Source organism: Phyllostomus hastatus, unplaced genomic scaffold, assembly GCF_019186645.2.
Source record: "Phyllostomus hastatus isolate PE091 unplaced genomic scaffold, TTU_PhHast_1.1 phas_contig_80, whole genome shotgun sequence".
Lineage (NCBI taxonomy): Eukaryota > Metazoa > Chordata > Mammalia > Chiroptera > Phyllostomidae > Phyllostomus > Phyllostomus hastatus.
The window spans coordinates 41,075,637-41,098,523 of record NW_025333960.1 but is presented as its reverse complement, the minus strand read 5'-3'; the positions used below and the strand labels follow the sequence as shown (position 1 = coordinate 41,098,523).

The window sequence follows — 22,887 nt, the reverse complement described above, 5'->3', positions numbered from 1 at the left end:
AACCAGCAACCTTTCGGTTCATAGGCTGGCACTTAATCCACTGAGCCACACCAGCCAGGACCATTTTGAGCATTCTTAAAAGGCTGAATTATACTAAAAAATATTGTGACTTATTTTCTGCCTATAGGTAGAAGAAAAGATGAAACTAAAAACAGAGCCCCACTATTTTCCCTACAGAATATTCTATCTAACATATCAAGGACTGTGGAGAGAAATGTCAGGTAATGTGCATGCTGATATGTAGCTGTGAATAATTTTTTTGCAGTTAGCATTTAAAAATGTTATTCCCTCAAAGCAACTAAGTTAGGCATATATAGAGAGATAGTACTACTTCTCAAAATGATTTTGGATCTTCCTTTAGAACTCTCCATATGGAAGCCACATAAAAAACTGGTTTCACTAACCAGTTACCACCCATTTTACTGGGATGAAAAATGGCACGAAAATGGACTAACAAAAAAGATCTGAATATGTTATTCATCCCCATTTAGCTCTAAATTAATTTGGGTGGTTTCAAAAAATTAAATCTGTCTTTAATGGAGAAAGAATTGTCACTAATGATACTCAAAGGAATGTCCTGTAGGACTATCCCCAAATGATCTCAAGTATTGGAGCATCACCATTGGAATCAGGGTACGACCTCTTCACTTAACTATGACTCAGATGTGAAACAATCGCTAACGTCTTAAAAGTCATATGACATCAGTCATAAGTTATGCATTAGGCATCCTATACCCCCTCCTCAGAATCATCTAGAAAATAAGAAGATAAAAATATGTGTTTCTCCTAATAAACAAAGCTAAATTTCTACTTGGGCAATAAAAAGTATAACCAAAGCAATTAAATTTAAGTTATTACCTTTATTAAATAAAAAAGTTACACTGATTTTTATACACTGTCGAAATGATATTATTTAATTCATCTAAAGGCAGCAGGAGTTCCCATTTCTCTCTCACAATGCCGTAGTTAAGCCTTAATTCAGTCTAACAAATAAATAATAGGGTAGATTTTTCATTATTTCTCTGGATCTTTACACCAGAAAGGAATTTCAGGGCATGAAGAACAAACAAAAGAACATTTTCGATAGACAATTTGTCCTTAGAATTTGGTTAGATTTGGCTTTTTCTCAAAGTTCTCTGCTCTTCTCCACAGAAGTTCGTACTTTGGTAGCCCTAGAAGGATGGGGTGAGAGGTTATTGCCGACAACAGTAAAGAGCGAACGTTTTGGCAAGTGTGAACAAGAGCACAGGTGAAGACATCTGCAAATACATTTGTAACATCCCTTTCACGTGGTACGAGCTACAAATCGGAATGCAAGCATTGTGACTATCTGACAGCAGGGTGCTGGTGGGCGCTAACAATGTGCTCAACACATCCGCCCCCTACAGAAGATTCATGGGGGAAAAACAAGTCAAACAAAGCAGTGGGGGAGAATAAAACACAGAAAAAACCCCACACATTTGAGAACATTATATTTTTGTCTGAAAAAAGGGGTTTCCTGAAGCCTGGACAGTATTTATGGGTGGCCGCTTCTATTCGGCTAGTGGGGGAGGGCTTGCCGAGGACGGCCATTCGTACACGTCGGGCAGCATGGAGTCGTATTCACTTCGCCATATTCTCTCTCTAACGTACTTGGCCTTGTCCTCGGGTTCTGGGTATCGGAAGGCCATTTTGTTAGCATACAGGTATTCTGTAACCTGAAAAGGAAATAAGATTACTGGGTGGACTCTGAGCATTAACCTATTTGAGAGAAAAAGGACTATTAAAACACAGATAAATGAACTTAAAAGAACGGCATTTTTCTTTTTTCACAATAAAACATGACATTACTCTGACTCATTTCAAACCATGTGGAGACGATCAAAAGTTTTTAAAAGATGAAGTAAAGGTCATCTGCTATCTTACTGTAAGTTTGACGTGTTTAAAGTCACCTCCTCACCCTGAATTACTGGCACTGCCTTAACAGTCCAATCCAACAACACTGTTAAGCTACACTGTGTCGGTCAAGTGCACCCACTTGGATGACGTGTCCCGCCCATGTCCCTTCTCCCCAGGGTCCTGCTGAAACCGTGTGTAGGAGTCTACTTAATTGCAGCTCACTGGAATGGAGTGAAAACCTAACCCAAGTGCGCCTGATGTTTTTGCTCTCGAATTAGGAGAAAGAGACATAGAAACTATCGTAGATCAAGTCTGGACACTAGAACTACAGGGTCGCAGAAAGGCAGGCCTGACACCCACGCACGGCAGCTCCCCACCATCCCTGAGCGCCGGGCACGTTCCGTGTGCTTCACAGGAACCCAGCGACGTAAGTGCTATTATTATTCTTCCACTGTACATGAGGGCACCAAAGTATAAGGAGTTTAAGCAACTTGCCAAAGGTATTATAGTTACGTGGGCTGTGTTTTCAACCCAAAACATTCTGAATTTAGATCCTGGACTCTAAGCAGTTAAGCTAGGCCATTTCCCACGTAAATGAATTTCTGATCTTTGCGACCAAGCTGCAGACCACGGCAGCTGGTGAGCGCAAACCCACTGAGCCTCCGTTTTAGCGTAAGATGAGGTGGAAGGAACAGGCTCCTCACAGGGTAGCACGGCGCTTGTCTGTCATCCAGTACGCCCCCGTTATGACTTTATTTTAACTTTAAAGGTGTAGCCACACATTGTAGAGACATCCAAACAAGCATGTCTTTCTCCTCCTCCTCCTCCTCCTCCTCCAATTCCCATTCCAAATGGTGACCACTATTAAAGTTTATTTCAGCTTCCTAAAAGAAAAACTTAACCAAAAAATGGTGGTTATTAAAAATAACCCTTGGTCCCAGGAGCTCAGGGTCACTGAATTTTGTGATGGGAAATGGTTCAGTTATTTTCTAGACTACTGCTGGGAACATACTTGCATCCACCAGAAAGACTGGAGGCAGGCACGGGCTCAGAGCTCTCCTTGGTGATGCGGGCGAGCAGGAGGTGACTGGCAGCTCTCAGAAAATGCCCAGTGGCTGTGGGTTGGGGTTGGGGGCGCGGATACAAAGCACTGCTTACTCTCCTGATTCCTGGCTCTTAGGAAGGAAAGCCTTGAACCAATGGAGAAGGACTCTCTACCCTGGGACAGGGGAACAGACGTGATCCTGGGGCTCTGCGCCTATCCCAGCCCCGAACACCCATCTCCTTCCTCATGCAGTACCTTTCATCTGGACACACCAGCAAACCTCTGAATGGACTGGTATCTTCTAAACTCTGTCATGCCTGTAATATCGCTCTTAAGTCCTAAAGTTGAACTCCACTCATGCTAGATCTGGGCTCTAAAATCTTCGGTTGTTTTGCAACAGTAAGGTATTCAGTCAGACTCTGAAGTCTGGCATTTGGGTGTTTACACAAGTTTAAGATAACATTCAGATCTTATCTGAGGCCATTTTCCTACCTATACTGTAAGACTCCAATTCGACTGGTTTGGTTACTATTTCCTAAATATATCATCCTTTACTCCATCCCAGTCTTTGCTTAGTTTATAAGTATCAAATTAAGAGTCAAAGGGGTAAAATCTTATGGTCATCGGTGTAAAAGCTGAAAATGCAGTTGATGAATTTATCTAATCCTAATGTTTAAGAAAATCTTAGTAAACTAGAGATAAAAGCTTACTTCTTTAAAAAGATTAAAAAATGTTTATTGCCCTGGCTGGTGTGGCTCAGTGTGCCAGCCTGCAGACTGAAAGGTTGCCGGTTCAATTCCCAGTCAGGGCTTATGCCTGAGGTGTGAGCCAGCTCCCCAGTTGGGGGCATACAAGAGGTAACCAACTGAAGTTTCTCTTGTACACCAATGTTTCTCTCACTCTCCTCTCTCCTTTCCCCTCTCTCTAAAAATAAACATGTAAAGTATTTAAAAAATATTTATTCAATGAGAACTAGCATCACATATGATATTAAGGAATACCCATATCAACCCAATTGCTTAAAACTGCTCAAGTATTAACTAATTTAGCAAGACAGGGGAAGAAAAGAGCTATACATATTTTTAAACTGATTTTATTTTTAAGAGAGAGAAAGAAACATCAATCTGTTATTCCACTTACTGATGCATTCATTGGTTGATTCTTATGTGTGGCCTGACCGGCGACTGAACTTGCATCCCTGGTGTATCGGGATGATGCTCCAACCAACTGAGCTACTCGGCCAGGGCAAGTTATATGTATTTTTTTTAAACAAGAAATTATTTGCAGATAGTTCAAAACTCAACAATTCCAAAAAATAACTGAGAAACCATTAAAAGAGTTGAGATTGTTCAACAAAGAAACTAGTTATCAGGTAAGTTTATAAAAATTAATACCTTCCCTATATATCAGAAATGACCAGTGAGGTCATGAATATATATGATAACCCCAAATTTTATTTTTTAAGAGACTTTATTTATTTATTTATTTTTTAGAGAGAGGGGAAGGGAAGGAGAAAGAGAGGGAGAGAAATATCAATGTATGGTTGCCTCTTGAGCGCCCCCAAACTGGGGACCTAGTCCATAACCAGGCATGTACCCTGACTGGGAATCAAACCAGCAACCCTTTGGTTCTCAGGCTAGCATTCAATCCACTGAGCCAAACCGGCCAGGGCCAAGAATAACAAAGAAATAACAAAGAAGTTTTACATATCTAGGAAAATAAGTAATGAGACATGCTGCATTTAGATGAAGAAAACAGCAGAATTATACTGAAAGACTTAAACCCACAAAAACACTAAGTAGAGAGAGGTACTGAGTGGGAGAGAGTCAATACTGAAAGACTCGATTTCACCTATTTGATTCATACGACCTACTTTTATACATAATTGCAGGACTTTCTAATTGAAAAAACTGAAAAACCGTAATGATGGAAAACACATAGTATCAAATAATACACTTTATACATATTACCATAATAATTCAAACAGTACCTAATGATAGACAAACACAGTCAAGAACAGACTCCCAGTAACAGATTCAAAGACGTTATGCTCATACGCATAAAAGGAATGTATTCTCAATCAACCGGTGGTGAGGCAACTGGTTAAGTACTCAGGAAGTTTCTCTGTCTCACATCATACTCTAAAGTAAATCTCAGAGGGCTTAAAAAGTTGTATGTTATGAGAAGATGCAGGTAGATATTTATATAATTTTGGAGTGGGAGAAGGCATTAACATTCATAAAAGGTGAGAAACAACCCATAAAATTGACAGACAATTTCATGAAAGAATATTTGAAAAAAATGCCACATCAAACAATTCCAAGAGTTAAAGTAATTGACAAACAGGGCAATACTTCCACCATGGCAAACAGAAGAATCATTTCTCTTAATAAAGAGCTCTTATAAATCAGTATTAGAAAGTAGAAAGGCAGCCCTAGCTACTGTGGCTCAGTTGGTTGGAGCACTGTCCTGTAGACCAAAAGGTCATGAGTTCGATTCCTGGTCAGGACACATACTCCGGTTGTGAGTTTGATCCCCAGTTGGGACACATACAAGAAGGCAACCAATCAGTGTTTCTCACATTGCCATCTCTCTCTCTCTCTCTCTCTCATCAAAAAGCAATGGAAACAAATGTTTTTGGGTAAGAATAAAAAATAATAATAAAAGAAAGTAGAAAGACATATAAAAACAAGCAAAGGTCATGAATAGGCTATTCATGGAAGAAATATAATTGTTCAATAAACACAAAATATCTCCAATGTTATAATAAAATGAGTATTTTAAATAAAAATCAGATTCATTTTTCGCCTATTAAATACATAAGATTTTCCCTGGCTGGTGTGGCTCAGTGGACTGAGCACGAGTCTGTGAACCAAAGGGTCGCCAGTTCAATTCCCAGCCAAGACGTATGCCTGGGTTGCAGGCCAGGTCCCCAGGTGGGGGTGTGTGAGAGGCAATCAATCTATGTTTCTCTTGCATGTCCATGTTTCTCTCCCTCTCTTTCTCCCTCCTTTCCCCTCTCTCTAAAAATAAACACAATCTTTTAAAAAATACAATATTTTAAAAATAATAATTCTTAAGTATTGGCAAAGTGTGGGGAAAACAAATACACTCATATCAAACAGGTACAATGTAAGTCAATACTTTTTTCCAGAGAAATATTTGGCAATATATATCAGCAGTCTTAGCATGTTAATAACTGTTGTCCTTATGATTAGCAATTTATCTTAAGGAAAAACAATCACAAATGCACATGAAGTCTTATGTATGGATGTCCACTACGATAAATCATTTCTACCAAAATGAAAAACACCTAAATGTCCAAACAGAAATGGTTAAACTAATTATGATGTAATGAGAATTACAAGCAGCATTCATGATCACACATGAGAATTACTATTGATTTATGTGGGAAAAGGCTTACAACACAGTAAGTGGAAAAAAGTGCAGTGAGAAACCAGTTACAAAAACAAGTACAGGTGATGGGCCCGTGTGCACTCACTGTATGTGTTTATGAAGGAAAAAGACTAGAAGGCAACAAGCCCAAAATAATGATGGGGCTATATTTTGGTAGAATATGGGTGGCCTAAAATTTCTTCTTTGCAACCTTAGTGTTTCAAATTTTTCTCTAATAAGCTTGTGTTACATCAGAAAACGCCATGAGAACGTACATGAAGAGGTATAAGCTATTACTTACTTTAATAGCAATGTTAATAGAAACTTTCTGAATATTAGCAAGAGGTGGGTAAAGTCTCCCTTGAGCCAGCTCTTCATCCGTCAGTTGATTCGTCAGTGCCTAAAGAGAAACACAGCACTTCCGTTTGTTCATGTAACACAGGATAATGAAGACGTTATGAAACGGAAAAGGGCTGGGGGAGCAGAGAACAATACAGGTAATATAATTCTCCTCCTTCTAGCAGGAATGCACTTATACCACTGCAGAAATTAATACTGTTCTCACCACCAGACAATGAAAAAATAACCACATTTAATGACGTCCTGACATTTGACTTAACTTACAGAGTTTGGCATAATTATAACAGTTCCCATGATAATGGACATCAACATTTGTATTAAAGTGAGTTATTCAAAACTTGTGTTGCCAAGTTTGGAGCTCCAATTACTCAAATAAATCAGTAATTGTCATTAAGAGCTCACAAGGAGTTGTACTTTACCTATGCTGTCACAATGTTGCCGTCCCATACATGTAATATAGGTACAGTAGATGTGTTGCAAACATGAAAGGATTCATAGGTTACCATCAAACATTTGAAAAACCATGATAAAAAATTTTATGCAAAAGTAGACGGGCAAATCAAAAAAGCAATGGATGAGTCACTTCCTTTCCATTCATAAGGCAGATTTAACCCATTCTCTTTTTCTTTCTGCTTTTAATCTTTATAATTCATCTTTTATAAAATAACCAAACAATATTTAAAACATTTACCTTTGCAGCTTCTAGGAAAACATGGTCACTAATATGCCGGGTGTTGCAGAGAATAACAGCTAAAGCCACACCTAGAATACATTTTAAACAGTTTATTTAGCAAGTTAACTTTTCAAATTGTGAAAGGAGCGGAATAAATTCCCAGACTGAAAGCAAGTCACCGGTAACTCCCCCTTACCCCAAACACTACCCCGCTAAAATGCAAAGCAGCCAAGAAAAAACAGAAGTGTTGTATAAAAGTTATCAACTGCCAATTTCCTTATTAGTCAAATATGCTATAAAAAATGGCTGTGTTAAATCGGCAAAGTATTTTTTCCATGCCCTTATGCCTTTGTGCCAAAGAAAGGTTGTTGGATAGAACAGATCAATTTGAACACTATCAAGTTCTAGAAAGAGACTGTCAGTGATGGAACAGTTTCTATCACAGATGATAGGTCTCAGGAGACCAGCAGGGTAGAACTCTACACAACCACAACTGCATGGAAGGAAGGAGAAAAGCTGACATACAAAAGCACTCAGATATTCGCAGGCAAGAATCTTTTTGAACTGCGATTACAGCACGCTTACCCGGTGACAGCTACACACGCAGTGAGTCTATCTGTCCTAGAACCTGAACGAGAGCCTGCTGGCAGCTACTCCAGGAGAGGCCAGCGAGGAGGAAGACGTAAGCACAGGGGGAACTTGTGTCATCCCTGCTTTACTCAACAGAGTCTTTCACTAAAACAAGCAACTAAGAATCACCAGAAATTTATGGAAAATAAACACCACGAAGGAAGAAATACTGCAAAGAATCTTAACTCTTAGACATTTGAAAGAATACTGCAACTTTTTAAAAAGATAAAAGCTTTTATTAAAAAGAGTGATTCTAGGATGAAAAGGGTGTTGGGAATTTAAAAAATTGCTGGACTGAATTGAGGACATGATATTAAGCAATTCTTATTAATTTCCTTTGATATGAAACCACTAATATGGTTATGTTTAATAAAAATTACTTTTATAAAGCTACATACTGAAGTAGGTTTGAATGAAATTATGTGATGTCTCTGACCTGCTTTAAAACAACCCAGTGAAGGTCAAGTATGGGAGATATGACAGGCTACCTGTTGAAAACTGCTAAAAAGTGGGACATGAGAACATGGGACTTCATCCCTCCCTCTGATTTTGTATATGATTAATATTTTCCATAATAAAAGGAAAAAAACTGAAACAAAACACACCTAGAGGTGCTAGAAAACTGAACAGATACAGATGAGTAAATGAATACTACAGAAATCCCCCGTATTAAGTGATAAAACAGGCAGAGGGGAAGGCGTGAAATGAAATTTACAAGTCGAGGACAATGGAGGGATGGGACCCCAGTCTAACACATGTTCCACATGGAAAACACAGAAACAATGGAAGAAATGAGGGGGGATAAAAGTTTGAAAGAATCCTTTGGAGGAGAAGACAGCGTAAACTGGCCCGCCCACAGACACGCACGATAACTGGCAAGAAGCCCAAACCGGAATGCATCCCCATGAACCTTTCAGAAATTTAAAGAGAGACAGAAGTTTTCAACATTACAGGGAGATAAAGCTGGTACGTATAAAAGAATGAGAATCTCACTGATACCAGATTTCTCATTAGCAATACTGGCCACTAAAGGTGGAAGGAGGAAATGCTTTTAAAAGTCTGCAGAAAATGACTGTGAAGCTACATCTCTCTCTCTACCCAACGAACAGGACAAAATAAAGATATTTTCAGAGAAGTGAAAACTCACAAAATTTTTTCCATGCTTTTATAAAAAAACTTTTATATAAAGATGCATCCCAGAAAAAAAAAACCCAAAAGGAGACTAATTCGGAGAGAAATAGCATCAAGACAGAGAGAACAGTGCACACGTACAAAACAGAGAACGAGGAAGCGTGGGACCCGGGAATACTTTGTCGCGGAGTAGCACCCAGTAAAAAGGAAGCAAACTGGGAAGAAATGAAAGAATCCACCATATCTGACCCTTGAAAGATTAAGTATTAAAATTTTGTGATAGAGAATCCCATACTCTATAATATTTATCAAATTACACTCTGGTTTAGATGTGAATAAAATTTACATAATCATTGAATTTCAGAGCCAATCCACAGACGAACATGGAAGACAGCGTCACACAACACACAAGTCTAAAAAGCTCTCTACCATGAGCAGCACTAACTAACCAAAAGTGAGGGATGAAATGCGAAACACAGGTTTTTTGCATTTCCACTGTGGCAAGCTAAAGTTGTTCACAAAACCTCTTTGACTATGGTCCATAAAGATAAAGGTAGCTACTAGGAAAACTGAAAGCTGTGATGATACAAATTAGTGGTAGAGAGAGGAAGCCAAGTATGAGAACATCTGTGTGTACTGTTACTTGTGTTTCCTCACCAGCAGTGGTTACAGCTGAGAGCGGAGGTAAGGTGGTACCAAGGGGAAATAAGGAGGGTTCCAGCATTTTATGCCATTCTGTTTCTTCTGCATTTTTATGAGCCATGTACTACATTATTTCTATAATAAGAACAAGTTTAACAAACAATATGAATAAATTTTCAGGGGAAGCAGAGCAAGATGGGTTTGCTGAGTTCCTTGGGCTTCCCTGTACAGTGGTCATACCAGAATCCTATGAATACTCTGGTCCATTCTAACCTTAGGTTCTAAAGAATTTCACGAAGTACTTATGTGTCATCAATTACTACTCTGCAACATACATAACAGTGACATTTACCTGGAAAAATATACACGTTGTTTCCTTGACCTGGCGTGAAGAGCTGCCCATCACTCAGCTGCACCGGCCCAAACGGGCTGCCGCTGGCAAACAGACACCTTCCCTGTTAAGAAATAATGTCACCTCGATTTTGTTACTCTGCATGTTCTAAAACATGGGGGTTAACTTAAACAAGAATAAATCCTGTGGTAAAGTAGAGCAACATGTCGTTTGCAAACAGGAACAATTTATTATATAACACAATCACATCATAAAAATCCTTATTAGAATGAAGTATATTTTATGCAAGTTGAAAAAAATGTCCATTGATAATTGTTGAAAAGCCCTTTACTTCCATTTCCTTTAAAACAACTTTAAAATGTACACGGCCCGTGTGTAAGTATCTCTGAATGAAGTGGAAAGCATCCAACTTTAAACTGCTACTGTTCACTGGACATCTGCTGTCTTTGGCTTGGTACCAGGGGCCCTCTGAGTGTTAACTCGGTTCAGTGAGCCTGCATAAAACCTCAGGAGACCATCGCTACCTTGATTTCACTGATAAAATAAAATCAGAAAACTAAGGCTTAGCCACTTCCAAGTACTCTGTAAAAAGTCACACATTACAGCTGTAGCAGTCAAACTGGAATCTAGAGATTTAGAACTTCAAAGTCACGGTCTTTCTCTGTTATGCCACAATGCTCCCAAAGTAAGCCAGTTTAGACAAGAGGCATTGATACAACCATACTATCAATCCAAGAAAAAAAGGCATGCTGCCTTGTTAAAACAAAAACGTCTCCAAATGTGTTGTAATCATTGATTTAGGTAGTGTGTTCTATAATGGCATATAATAAATGTCACTGGCACTCTGTAGTTTGCAGAGAAGTCTATGCCTGTGAAAAGTATCTGAACACTATTTTATAAAACAAACTCCTTTATATAATTTCCCCCCAGTGAACTCCATCACCCCTGCCTTTCCCTGGCAAAAAGTAACATAAAGGTGAAGAAGAAAACAACAGTTCTCTAACAGGGTACCCCCTTACAATAATATGTAACATATAGACATCATGTTTAAACAGCTTCTTGGATTAAGTTAAGAGATGATTTACAAAAAAATCACCTGAACTATGTCCACATGGAAGGATGGACAAACTGCCATGGAAACTTGAATGTTCAACAGAATTGTCTAGCAATCTAAAATACAAATTATACCAAAAGTGTAATGCCTCAGTATCACCACTTGATATAGCAGGCCCTGGCATTCGTGCATTTAACACTCAAGAATTTGGCCCGTGGGATGACCTGAAGGTCCACAATGTACGGTAATTACAACTTTTACAGGACATGCTTTCAATTTCAAAATGATACAAGATTTAGGTGTTGAGGCAAGTTAGCTACATGCTTAGTGGTGGGCTTGGGGGACTAGTTTGGAGCAGCAACTATATTGTTTTCTACAGACAATTCTTATCATTCTCTCTTTTTTTAATCCTCACCTTAAGACTTTCTTTTTGTGTGTTTGTTTTTAGAGAGAGGAGAGAGAAAGAGAGAGAGGGAGAGAGAAGGAGAGAGAGGGAGAGAGAGGGAGAGAGGAAGACACTGATGTGAGAGAAAAACATCAACCGGTAGCCTTCTTGTACACGCCCCAACCAAAGATCGAACAGGCAACCTAGGCATGTGCCTTGACCAGGAATCGAACCTGCAACCTTTTGGTCTATAGGACAATGCTCCAACCAACTGAGCTACCTAGCCAGGGCTTACAACTTCTCTAGGCATAGCTCTACTTGTGACAAAAATTTTGTTTCTTTGAACATTAACATTAGTTCGTGGTTAATGCCATACATGTTACCACAACAATAATAATGTATATAATAATAAAGATTATGGTGGTACCATTAATTTTAATAGCTTCATAAAGTGAATTATTCAATATAGTACTTCATGGGAAAAGTGGTATGTCCCCATGATACCAGTAAATTGGGAGATTTAGAAAGATTTTGGGGATGTTCTCTAGAATGTCAATATTCTACAGCAGTTCATTTTCTCCAAGCTGTTGATTTTTGTTTTGTTTTGTTTTTGTCATAATGCACCTATTGCTTAGATGTGGCCAGATCTGAATGAAAACAGCATTCCCAATCCGAGGGCCGAGCTGGCCTGTCTGTCCTCTGGCCGCCGCGGCTCTCACAGAGCAGCGGGAGTGTCGGAGTGACACCATGACGTCTCCCCACTGAGAACAAGAGGAGGCTAAAAACGTAAGAGGGCACTGCCAATGCTCAAATACGTGTCATTATTTTATGTAACACTAAGACAGAAATTACATAAAACTAAGCTATGATGAAATGTTTTTTCAAAAATTTAATCTTTATTGTATTTTTCCCCATTACCATTTAGTCCCCTTATACTCCCTCCTCCAATGAAATGCTTTTTATAATTTTTAAGAGATAACACAATTTCAAAGTTATAAAAGCTGTGAAAAAAGTGTTCTTTCAAAGCAGTACATGAAACAGTACTCGTCTCCTTGGGGAGTTTTCATTCATTCCAATAATGTGTATCTAGTAAAACAATATTTATTCTTTCAAAAAATAAAATTCTTAAATGGCTGAACAATCTTCTAGTGACTTACTACTACTGCTCAAAACATTTAAAGTTTTTGTGTTTTGGAAATGCCAGAGTCGTGCTACGTTGAGTGTATTTATCCAATAGTCACTGTATAAGACCAAGATGTAATTGGGGGGTGGGGTGCGGGAGCAGTAACCAGTAGTCTTAAGTAGTAAAGACCAGTGAACAGGATGAGCCATCAAGTTCAAAGTAATACCATGCTTTGGTAAAAGGTAAGACTATACTAAAGAGACTGACTTTTATTTTAATATCTATATGCTGACTTTGAGGAAGATTTCAAAAGAAAAGATTTCAATACTGATTATAACTGTTGGAAACGAATATTTAAGAGATTTCATTTTGACTAACACAGGGTGGCGATAGAGAAGCAAAGAAATTTTGGGAGAAGAGGTGTCAAAATAAAATGTTTAACAGGGAGAAAAAGAGAATGCCGATTATCAGGTGCATGAATATTAAGTTCAGCAAGTTCTGAGGGCGAGTTCCACTTTGGCAAGTTCTTCTAGGTTGTTTCACACCAACTCTCCCTCTGGTAACAATGAGAAAAACTGAAAAAAAAAGTATTAAAAGTATTTTTCAAGGAAGTGGGAGTGCTACCAAGATAGTGAGAGTCTGGAGGTGGGAAACATTTAAGATCCAAAAGAAGTTAAAAGCAAGATGGGAAAGCACAGCATCTGAAGCCTTCCCCTTCAAGGTGACTACTGATTTTGAAAACAAAACCTGTGGCTGAGAGTCTAGGTGACAAAGCAACAAAGCTATCAGGAGTCTCACGAGGTCAGAGAGAGAAAAAGTAAAGGTCAGGGATGGCTGGGGATGAGGGGTGCCGATAAATACTAAAGGCTTTTGGCTCCTCCCCACAGGGGTGCGCATTGGGAGAAAGGGTAAACTGTGAAAACAGACTAGGCCTCCAGGACTGTGTCTGTCTGTCCGTCCGTCCGTCCGTCCGTCCGTCCGATGGGATTGGGAGGAGCTGTCCCTGACTTACAGCCCCCAGAGGAAAAGTTAGAGTCCCTCTGAAGGAAGATAATTTCATTCAGAGACTCAATTATTGCAACAATTCTTCATCTAGAACTCAATAAACAAAAAATAAAAATAAAACTAGGCTTACAAAAAGAGAACTGGGTAACTAAGAGAAAAAAAGAATGATGATACAAATGAACTGACGGAGAATTAGATATTTATTACTACCAGGCTTTAACTTTAATTATGATTCATATATTTAAGAAATTAAATGGCAAGATAGAAAATTTTAGCATGGAACTGTAAGTCAAACAAAAGGACCATATAAGTTTTAAAAGATTACTGTTAAAATTGTAAGGTATGATAATGATACTGTGGTTATGTTTTTTTAAAAATCCTTAACTTTTGAGAGATATAATATTTATAATGAAGTTATATGATGTCCGTGATCTGCTTCAAAATAATTTGGAGTGGGTACAATGTATAAGAAACAAAATTGTTGAATATTTGATTACTTTTGAAGCTAGGTGTTGGTATGAGTTAATTATACTATTCTCTCTACTTCTATATGCCTTTGAAATTTTCTATAAAAATTTTTTTAATAGGGCGGAGACAAAAACATTTATAACAATTTATTAATTATTCCCAGGGGCATTAGGTAACAATGATGACTACAGGATACCATTGTAAACAAGCCTTTAAAAATCACTTCCTAGAGCCACTTAAAGATCACCAACAGCCCTGGCTGGTGTAGCTCAGTGGCTTGAGCATGGGCCTGCAAACCAAAGTGTCACTGGTTCAATTCCTAGTCAGGGCACATGCCTGGGTTGTAGGCCAGGTTCCCAGTAGGGGGCGTGAGAGGCAACCACACACTGATGTTTCTCTCCCTCTCTGTCTCCTTCCCTTCCCCTCTCTCTAAAAATAAATAAATAAAGTCTTTAAAAAACAGATCACCAACAAGAAAAATACAGAAAGTGATTACATGGTAGAGATGACAAACATATTCTACAGAATAGTAGGAAAAAAGCCAACTGTCCTAATGGTCCATAAGCAGATACTTATAACTGGGATAGAACCCAACGAGCAGATGTGCCAAAGAATTGAAAAGAACTAAATCTTAAACAACTTGGATGAAATTAAAAATTTGTTCCAGACAGCTGTTAGATGATTAAAAAAAAAGAAAGAAAGAAAAAGGCTGTCATAAAGACAAACACTAATGAAGAAATAAGAGGATAAGAAGAATTATATCATGAAATGTGTGGGCAAGAAAGCAGTATTTGTAAATTGATTATTTCTCTAATATGCAATTTTAAGCCTGTCATTAAACAAATTACTATAAAAATAGTGAAATGCTAATTCTGCAAATGAAAAAATACAATAAAATTAAGAACCTAACCACAGATTAGCACAGCTAAAAAGAGAAAATGCAAACTGGGAGGTAAGTACAAAGAAGATCGCCAGACTGAGATGTATGAGCAAGCAGGGTGGGACACAGAGAAAACAGGGTGAGAGATGTATGGCGTAAGGCAAAGTCCAACATTCACATTATCGGATGGAGCGACACAAGAGGGGGGAGAATGTGGCCGGAGCAGAGAGATTGCCAAAGGAACACTTTCCCCCAAAGGACATCGGTCCACAGATCCAGAAGCTCTCCATCCTCAGGTGGAATACACACAAAGACAACCACGCCTAGGTCCATTGTACTAAACTGCTTAAACCCAAGATGAAATGATGTATCCAAAAAGAGCAGAAGTCAGAAAACAACGGAATATCTTCAAAGTGCTGAAATAAAGTATTTACCAGCGTTTACTTTTATGTGCACTGAAATAAGGCAAAATAGAGACCTTATCAAGAAAATTCATCAGACAAATACGAAGGAAAGCTCCGCTCGGAGGTTTTTTCGCTCAGTGATCCTAGACCGAGACACGGAAGTGCAGGGAAAGCAAATGGGAACAGAAAACATTAAAATACAGGTACATCCAAGCCCTGGCTGGCGTAGCTCAGTGGATTGAGCGCGGGCTGGGAACCAAAGTGTCGCAGGTTCGATTCCCAGCCAGGGTACATTCCTGGGTTGCAGGCCATAACCCCCAGCAACCGCACATTGATGTCTCTCTCTCTCTCTCTCTCTCTCTCTCTCTCTCTCTCTCTCTCTGTCTCTCTCTCTCGCTTCTCTCCCTAAAAATAAAAATAAATAAAAATCTTAAAAAAAAATACAGGTACATCCAAATAAATAATTTTTGTTTAAAATGGACAATTACAATGTACAACAACATCACAAAAGGGATGAAGGTGCTAAAAAAGAAATGAGGCGATCACTTTCTGAAATTGTTGTCAGCAATAATTAACATCGGAATCTGATGGTCCGTAGACACATGCTGTGATCTCCAGAGTAACCATGAACAGTTTGCAAGAATGTGTAACTAAGAGGCTAACAAAGGGAACTAACAGACACAACCAATTCATTCTGTTATCATTGATTAAGTACCTGTGTAAGGGTATACGCTTCTTCGGCCGTGCACTCAGCCTTTGCTGTAGGGTTACTTAATGCAAATATTATAGGCCTTTCGTTGATATCAGCCATGGCTTTGATTACACCAGGAGTGAACAGTCGGCCAGCTCCTGCAACTCCTGTGATAAATAAGAGGAAAACCAGCCAAGTTCATTAGGAGTAAAATACAGCAAGTCTTACCAACAACATTTCTACAATAGGTTTAACATAACAAAAGCACAGGTTAACTCCCATTACAAAGACAGATTTTGCATTGCTTGAGATAATGCTATCGGAAAAAACGATCTCAAATGGGAAAAGGCTAAGAGTCCCAAAACACCAGTTCAAAAGAACCCATGCACCCCTATGTTTGCAGCTGCACTATTCACGATAGCCAAGTGCTGAAAACAGCCTAAGTGCCCATCAGTAGATGAGTGGATCAAAAAACCAGTACAATCACACAATGGAGTACTACACAGCAGAGAGAAATAAAGAATTCCTACCTTTTGCGACAGCGTGGATGGAACTGGAGACTATTATGCTAAGTGTAAGCTAGCTGGTGAAAGACAAATGCCATATGATCTCACTTATAAGAGGAATCTAATCAACAAAATAAACTAACGAGCAAAACAGAAGCAGAGATATGGAACAGACTGACAGCAGCCAGAGAAGAGGGGGAGGCAGGTAATGGTGGGAAGAAAGGGAAGGGCCTGGTAAAAGAGCATGCATAAATGACCCATGGACATGGACAGCAGTGCGGGGACTGACCGTGACAGTGGGGTGGAGAGGCGGGGGGCTGGGCTGGGCCGAGGAGGGCAACAGGGGAAAATTGGGACAACTGTAATAGGACAACAATACAAAATAATAAAGATATGAAAAGGAACACAATAAAATACAGAGTTCTCACTTCAAATATTTATTGTCCACACTAGCTATAGTAAATTGTGAGAGAGAAAAAGTGTGAGACTACCTCCATCACTATGTGTAATTAAGACAGAGCTTGCTACAACATGGATGAACTTGAGGATATAATGCTAAGTAAAATGAACCAGTCACAGAAAGACCCACACTGGATAATTCCAATTACATGAAGTACCTAAAATAGTCAAGTTCATAGATACAGAAAGTGGAACGGGGGGCAGGGGCTGGAGTAAGGTGGCTGCTGTTTACCGGGGGTGCGGAGTTTCGGTTTTTCAAGATGAAAAGCGTTCTGGAGACGGCTGTACAACAGTGTGCACGCACCGAGCACCACTGAACCGTACATTCGGGAATCAGTAAGATGGCCAACTTTAAGTTAAGCATATTTTACAATGAAAAAGTCTTAAAAAGATGATGAAAAACTGGCAATTCAAATTGTGAAAATCTGTGGTCCACGTTACAAAATAATAGGAATTCAGAAGGACTGAATAGTAGGAATTCATCTTGACTAAAGCAATCCACTCTCTCTTTTTTTTTTTTTTCAGGGACTCCTGGGACTCCTCCACTCTCTTGATACAGTTCAATTTGCTGTCTTTCCTAAGCACCTACAATGCCTCAGACATTGTATCAGGCCATCAGGACATAAGAATGAGTACACCGCAGGCAGCTTCAGCTTAGCGTTGAGAGGAAAACAACAAAGTAAACAATCAGAAAACTGGTACCGCGCCTAGAGTGCAGCGTTAAAGGAAGCACAATGGCGTGCAGGAAGGAGACTTAACCCACGGTGGGAGTCTGGGGATGACTCAGTGACGCCTCCACAAAGCTCTGACCCAGTTCATCCAGCGAGAAGCCTGACATTCAACAGTCAAAATAATTCACTTTAATTCTGTTTTACATGTAACACAGAATAATACTGATCTGGCTGGAGACCAGTTTTAATGTTTGCTGTCACTCCTAGCTTTCTGAAATAGTCACAAACCTTCAGCAGTTTGCTCAGTATCTCCATGCCTGCTTTTCTTGTGTAAAAAAGGAATCTATACTCAGTGTTTCTCCACGTGGAGGTTCATAGACACATTCTTAGGAGTTCACAATTACATTCTTTCTTGTTGTTTCCTTGACCCTCCAGGGATGGAGTCAATGGACAGGTTCTCAGACTGGACAACCTTTAAGATTTCTTCTTGCTCTAAAGATTATGAGTTGTAATCAACGGAAAAACTGACATACTTTTCCTTGACGGTTTGTGACTGTTTTGCTATTTAGCATTCAATAGGGCTCCTACATAAAACAGATGAAATTAAAAGAAAAATTGTGCATTCAAACCTTACAGCTACACTGGAAATGAAATAGCTCCCCTTTTAAAGACTGTCCCATTTTCCGCCGTGAACTTACTGCCGTGTTGGCAGAGTCTCACGTCAGCTATGCAATGCCTGACTCAAAACGTACTCAAAGCTTTCAGCTTTGTTGCCAATGAAAACCCTTGACTCTGCATAGAATTCTCTGGGTACAGTGTGTCAAATGTGCTTGGTCTCTTTAGGATTTGACCCATCAGTCATACGAACTCTAAAAGCAAAACACGACCTATCCCACAGCTTCTCGCACTTAAAAACACCAACAACATGCATTAACTGAACTTTCTTTACACACTATAATCGAAAAGCTAGTGCAGAAAACATAAATGCTAAAAGCTAGGTAAAATCTATCACTTCATTTTTAATAACCCTGTCTGTAAGTTATGACTGGCAACATACAGTTAAGTAAGGTCAGCAACTTTACTTACCGATTATAGCTGAAGGTTTAAGTACATTCACTGCATCTTCAAAAGTATCAGGTAGGTTCTCAGGGGCCGAGTGAGCATATGGTTCCTGATGACTCTCTATTTTAGCTTTTCGCCCCTGAATTTTTACATAAAATACAGTATTTTTGGTAAATGCGTGTTGAGGATTAACTGATAAGACGTTATTATGAGTCACATATTGCTTCTACAATAGGAATGCATTTTCCTTTCCTTTTCTCTTCACCCCATACCTTCAAATCTACTTCCATTGTGTCCGTAAATCCAAACATGAAACATAAATCAAATCCTCTTACGGCCAGAAACTTCGTAATCCCTCTAAAAACGCTGTGAAGTCCTCCTACATTCAGTATGACAGAAAGTCCTACAATCCCTTTACTGGGCTTGACGCGTTTTGGAATTCAGAATTTTTCATATTTTAGAAATTATTATGGTAATAGATCACATATTACAAATAGTTCCCAACGGGTTCTCCACAACGGAAGCAAACTCATGAACAGTCACCCCAAGTGCACATGGTTAGACTGAAAACAGACTCTCCAGTTTGGTTAGCAGAGAAGCTGAGGTCAGTCAGATCTGTTACTGAGTAAGTTTCAGAAAACACTTTTGGATTTCAGAGCTTTTAGAATTTCTGAATTGTGCGTGTACTGCCAAGGGCTCAGCAACAAGAGAAACAGGGAATTCTGGTTCAGTATGGCTCAATGAAGAAACATGCTTTCCTCCCCAAATCTCAAGTCAAAAACCATAAAAAACAAATCCTTAGTACAAGAGAGGTACTGATGACCAATTAGAACAATGAAATATTTCTCAGCATATTAAATGCATAAACTAACCAGGCTGAGAAATCCATATTCTTATTTTGGCAAAAGAGAAGCTGTCCCCTGCAAAGGCGAATTTTTCCATCAGAGCTGCAGAGTAACCCCAGATAAAAACCAGCAGGGGCTGGGCAAAGCTGCACGCCACCATCGGCTGGCTGGGAAGGTAACTACAGGACTGAAATACAGCCTCACCAGATCGAGGTTCTCAAAACAACAGCGTCTCATGCTTGTCTGCAGGAGTCTCCAATACAGTGGGGTTCAACAGGAAGGTCTCAAAAAGCAGGGCAGTGTTTCGGGTCACCAGGAGAGACTGGAAGCCTAGAATCTATAGGCCAAGCTACTTACAGACTAAAAGGAAAATTCACTCTGAAATCTGCAGGTAAACGGGATTCTCACTAGCGCTAACCAATACTATGTTCATTGTAACCTGACCGATTACAAATATCGTAAAGAATCACAAAACATTTGTGAAAACCAACATCACAAAAAGAAACACCAAACTACTTGTGTACCAATAAAAATACACACCCTCCCAATGGCCTTCTGAAGTAGGTCTCACGGTCCCTGCGCCTTCTATACAAATACAGCAGTTACAGCTCGCCAAGAGGGAACTCGGCGGAAACGTGAAGAGCACAGGCTTCACGGGTACCTCGGAATCAATCCTACCTCCGTCACTTAGAAGCTGATCACCTTAGAAAAGTCACCTGACTGACCTTTTTCAACCTCAGTTTCCTCTTTTGTAAAATTCCATAGGGTTTTTGAGAAGTTTGATGAAATGACAAATGCAAAGTTTTAGCACAATGTCTGGTATGTTTTAAATAACTATTATTTTATATTATGTATAATTGAAGAACTCAAGATTTTTCACTCACACACTTTAACTTTTTCATTTTCTCTTTTGTGCTAACATTGCTACTAATTAGGAAGAAAAGATTTCAGAGCTGGAGCAAAGTACATTTGATCCAGAGATATAAATGACAAGTAACTGCCATAGAAGATATGCTTGCTCCGGAGATGTAAATGACAACTGCTGTATTATCACCTAACGCAAAAATGCAACAGCACCGTGGACAGGGATGGGTCCGGTTATGAAGCAGTTTACCTATGTTCTCTGTGTGAGAGGAGAAGCTGTAAGGCATTTCTTTTTTTTTTTTTTAAAGTATTGTTTTTGGGTTTTTGTTTTTTAAGATTTTATTTATTTATTTTTAGAGAGGGAAGGGAAGAAGATAGAGAGAGAGAAACATCTATGTGCGGTTGCTGGGGGTTATGGCCTGCAATCCAGGCATGTACCCTGGCTGGGAATTAAACCTGCGACACTTTGGTTCGCAGCCCACACTCAATCCACTGAACTATACCAGCCAGGGCTGCTGTAAGGCATTTCTTAAGGTAATAAAAAGGCAATCAGTGCTAGGGAGGCAGGCGTGTCCAAAGGACACTACATCAGTCTGAGATAGAAGCTCTTCATTATCCATGAAGGCTTTAAGGTTACGTGCCCTTTTCTGGGGAAAGTGTGCACAGATTTCTGTTAGATTCGTAAGAGCATTATGACTGCCAAGAGGATTATGATTGCCAAAGGGTTAACAATTTTTTGCTCAAATATCAGATGTCCTGGTAACAGGTGAATTACAATCTTCTGAGTTCCCACTGAAAACCCAATATTAGAAGGGTCAAGGACAATGTCATCTGCACGATTATTTGATCTCTGAAGAATCAAAGGTGGAAGCAAGAAAGAACAGGCTTGGTGCCAGCACAGAGATTATGATGTGAAGGTGAAGCAAGAGGCTTTCTGAAAGACAGAAGTTCGAGACTGCAAGATTTCTGTCAAGAATATATGGGAAGGTCCCCAGCTAGTACAATCTGGAGAGTCCACTGAGAGACCATTTAAAAAATTGATAATGTTTTCAAAATCAAACTGAAAACGTCGTTATGACAACGTTCTTTTCTGCGGAGGGCCAAGCAGGACAAGGCGTGACAAGGGAGCGGGACGCGGGCCTCGGGCCCGGCACCACTGCCCCAGGCCGCGGAGGGATGCCTGGCAGACTGTTGCAAGAAAAGAACGCCTTGGCTGCCTGCTATAGCACCGCCAAGGAGGAGCAGCACATGTTCTTAAAAAATACCATGTGCCTAGACTCACGGCTTGTCTTTCTCACGCTCTGCTTCAAAGCTGGCTCAATATGTCCAGCCTGACTTCACCAGTGAGCAGTCCCCTCCTCTGCACCCCAGAGAAGGCACTCCACCAGACCCCGCTTTGACACCATCTCTTTATTTCTCAATCCCCCAGCGCCTTCCCTCGGGACCTGACCTATCCCGCCGCGCCAGTCGCGGTGCTTTTCCTCTCCAAGGTTTAAACAGCTTACCTTAAATAATAAACCGAACTTGTCAACCATCCAAATTTTCTTTTTTGCCTCTTCTTCTGAGATGCCACTTTCTACCATAGCCATGACGATAAGATTGGCAATTCCAAGAGCAGCCTGTCCAACGGATCAAAGATTTAAAAAGTAAAGACTAGAGTATGTTGCAATGCTTGACTTACTTTACATGTTAATATTTGAGAAATATTTGGTTTATTCTTCCCTTACAAATCACACAAAAGTTGATTCTTTGTGATATTCTCTAAGCATATTTTAAACTACTTTACAGCAGAGGTCTTGAATTATAAGATCTCCCCACCTATCTCAACAAAATTAGAAGCTCATTATGCCCCATTTTGCAATTCTAAAGAAGAATGGGGGTTTTAAGTTCAAAAAGCTTATAAAAACTTACCTCTCCCGCACCAAGAAATAAGATTTTGTGTTCTGAAATTGATTTACCAATAACTTTTTGCGCTGCAAGAAGACCAGATAGCGCTACTGCAGCTGTCCCTACAAGAAACAGAAAGATTTCAAAAAGTAAGAAATGGTCACATAAAAAGGGTTTAAAAAGTAGAAGTCAAAAACTCTCAAGTTCTCTTTTTGCTTTACCTTGAATATCATCATTGAAGGTACAGTATTTTTCCCGATATTTTCTCAAGAACCTGAAGGCATTGTGATTTCCAAAGTCTTCAAACTGAATAAGTGTGTTCCGCCCATATCTAAAAAAATAGCAACATCTATAATGGCTGTGTTGAAAAGCTACTACTAAAAAGCTTTCCTGTCTAATATTCCTTATGATAGCATTAAAAAATACACTGGGAGTTCATTTAAGGCCACCTGGCAATTTTTAGAGTCTGTGAAAGA

The 22,887-nt window shown here is 39.4% G+C and overlaps 1 protein-coding gene across 1 annotated transcript in view; it reads right to left on the bottom strand.

Moving 5' to 3' along the window:
- Window positions 1-840: 840 nt before the first annotated feature.
- Window positions 841-22,887, bottom strand: part of ME2 (malic enzyme 2) — a 46,489-nt gene continuing 24,442 nt past the window's right edge. The window contains exons 8-16 of the mRNA XM_045850308.1: window positions 22,633-22,742; window positions 22,436-22,533; window positions 22,030-22,143; window positions 18,840-18,954; window positions 16,142-16,284; window positions 10,108-10,210; window positions 7,371-7,441; window positions 6,621-6,719; window positions 841-1,697 (exon numbers count right to left, since the gene is read on the bottom strand). Of these exons, the coding sequence (XP_045706264.1) occupies window positions 1,533-1,697; window positions 6,621-6,719; window positions 7,371-7,441; window positions 10,108-10,210; window positions 16,142-16,284; window positions 18,840-18,954; window positions 22,030-22,143; window positions 22,436-22,533; window positions 22,633-22,742 (1,018 nt within the window). The 3' untranslated portion in view covers window positions 841-1,532. The remainder of the gene's footprint in view (window positions 1,698-6,620; window positions 6,720-7,370; window positions 7,442-10,107; window positions 10,211-16,141; window positions 16,285-18,839; window positions 18,955-22,029; window positions 22,144-22,435; window positions 22,534-22,632; window positions 22,743-22,887) is intronic.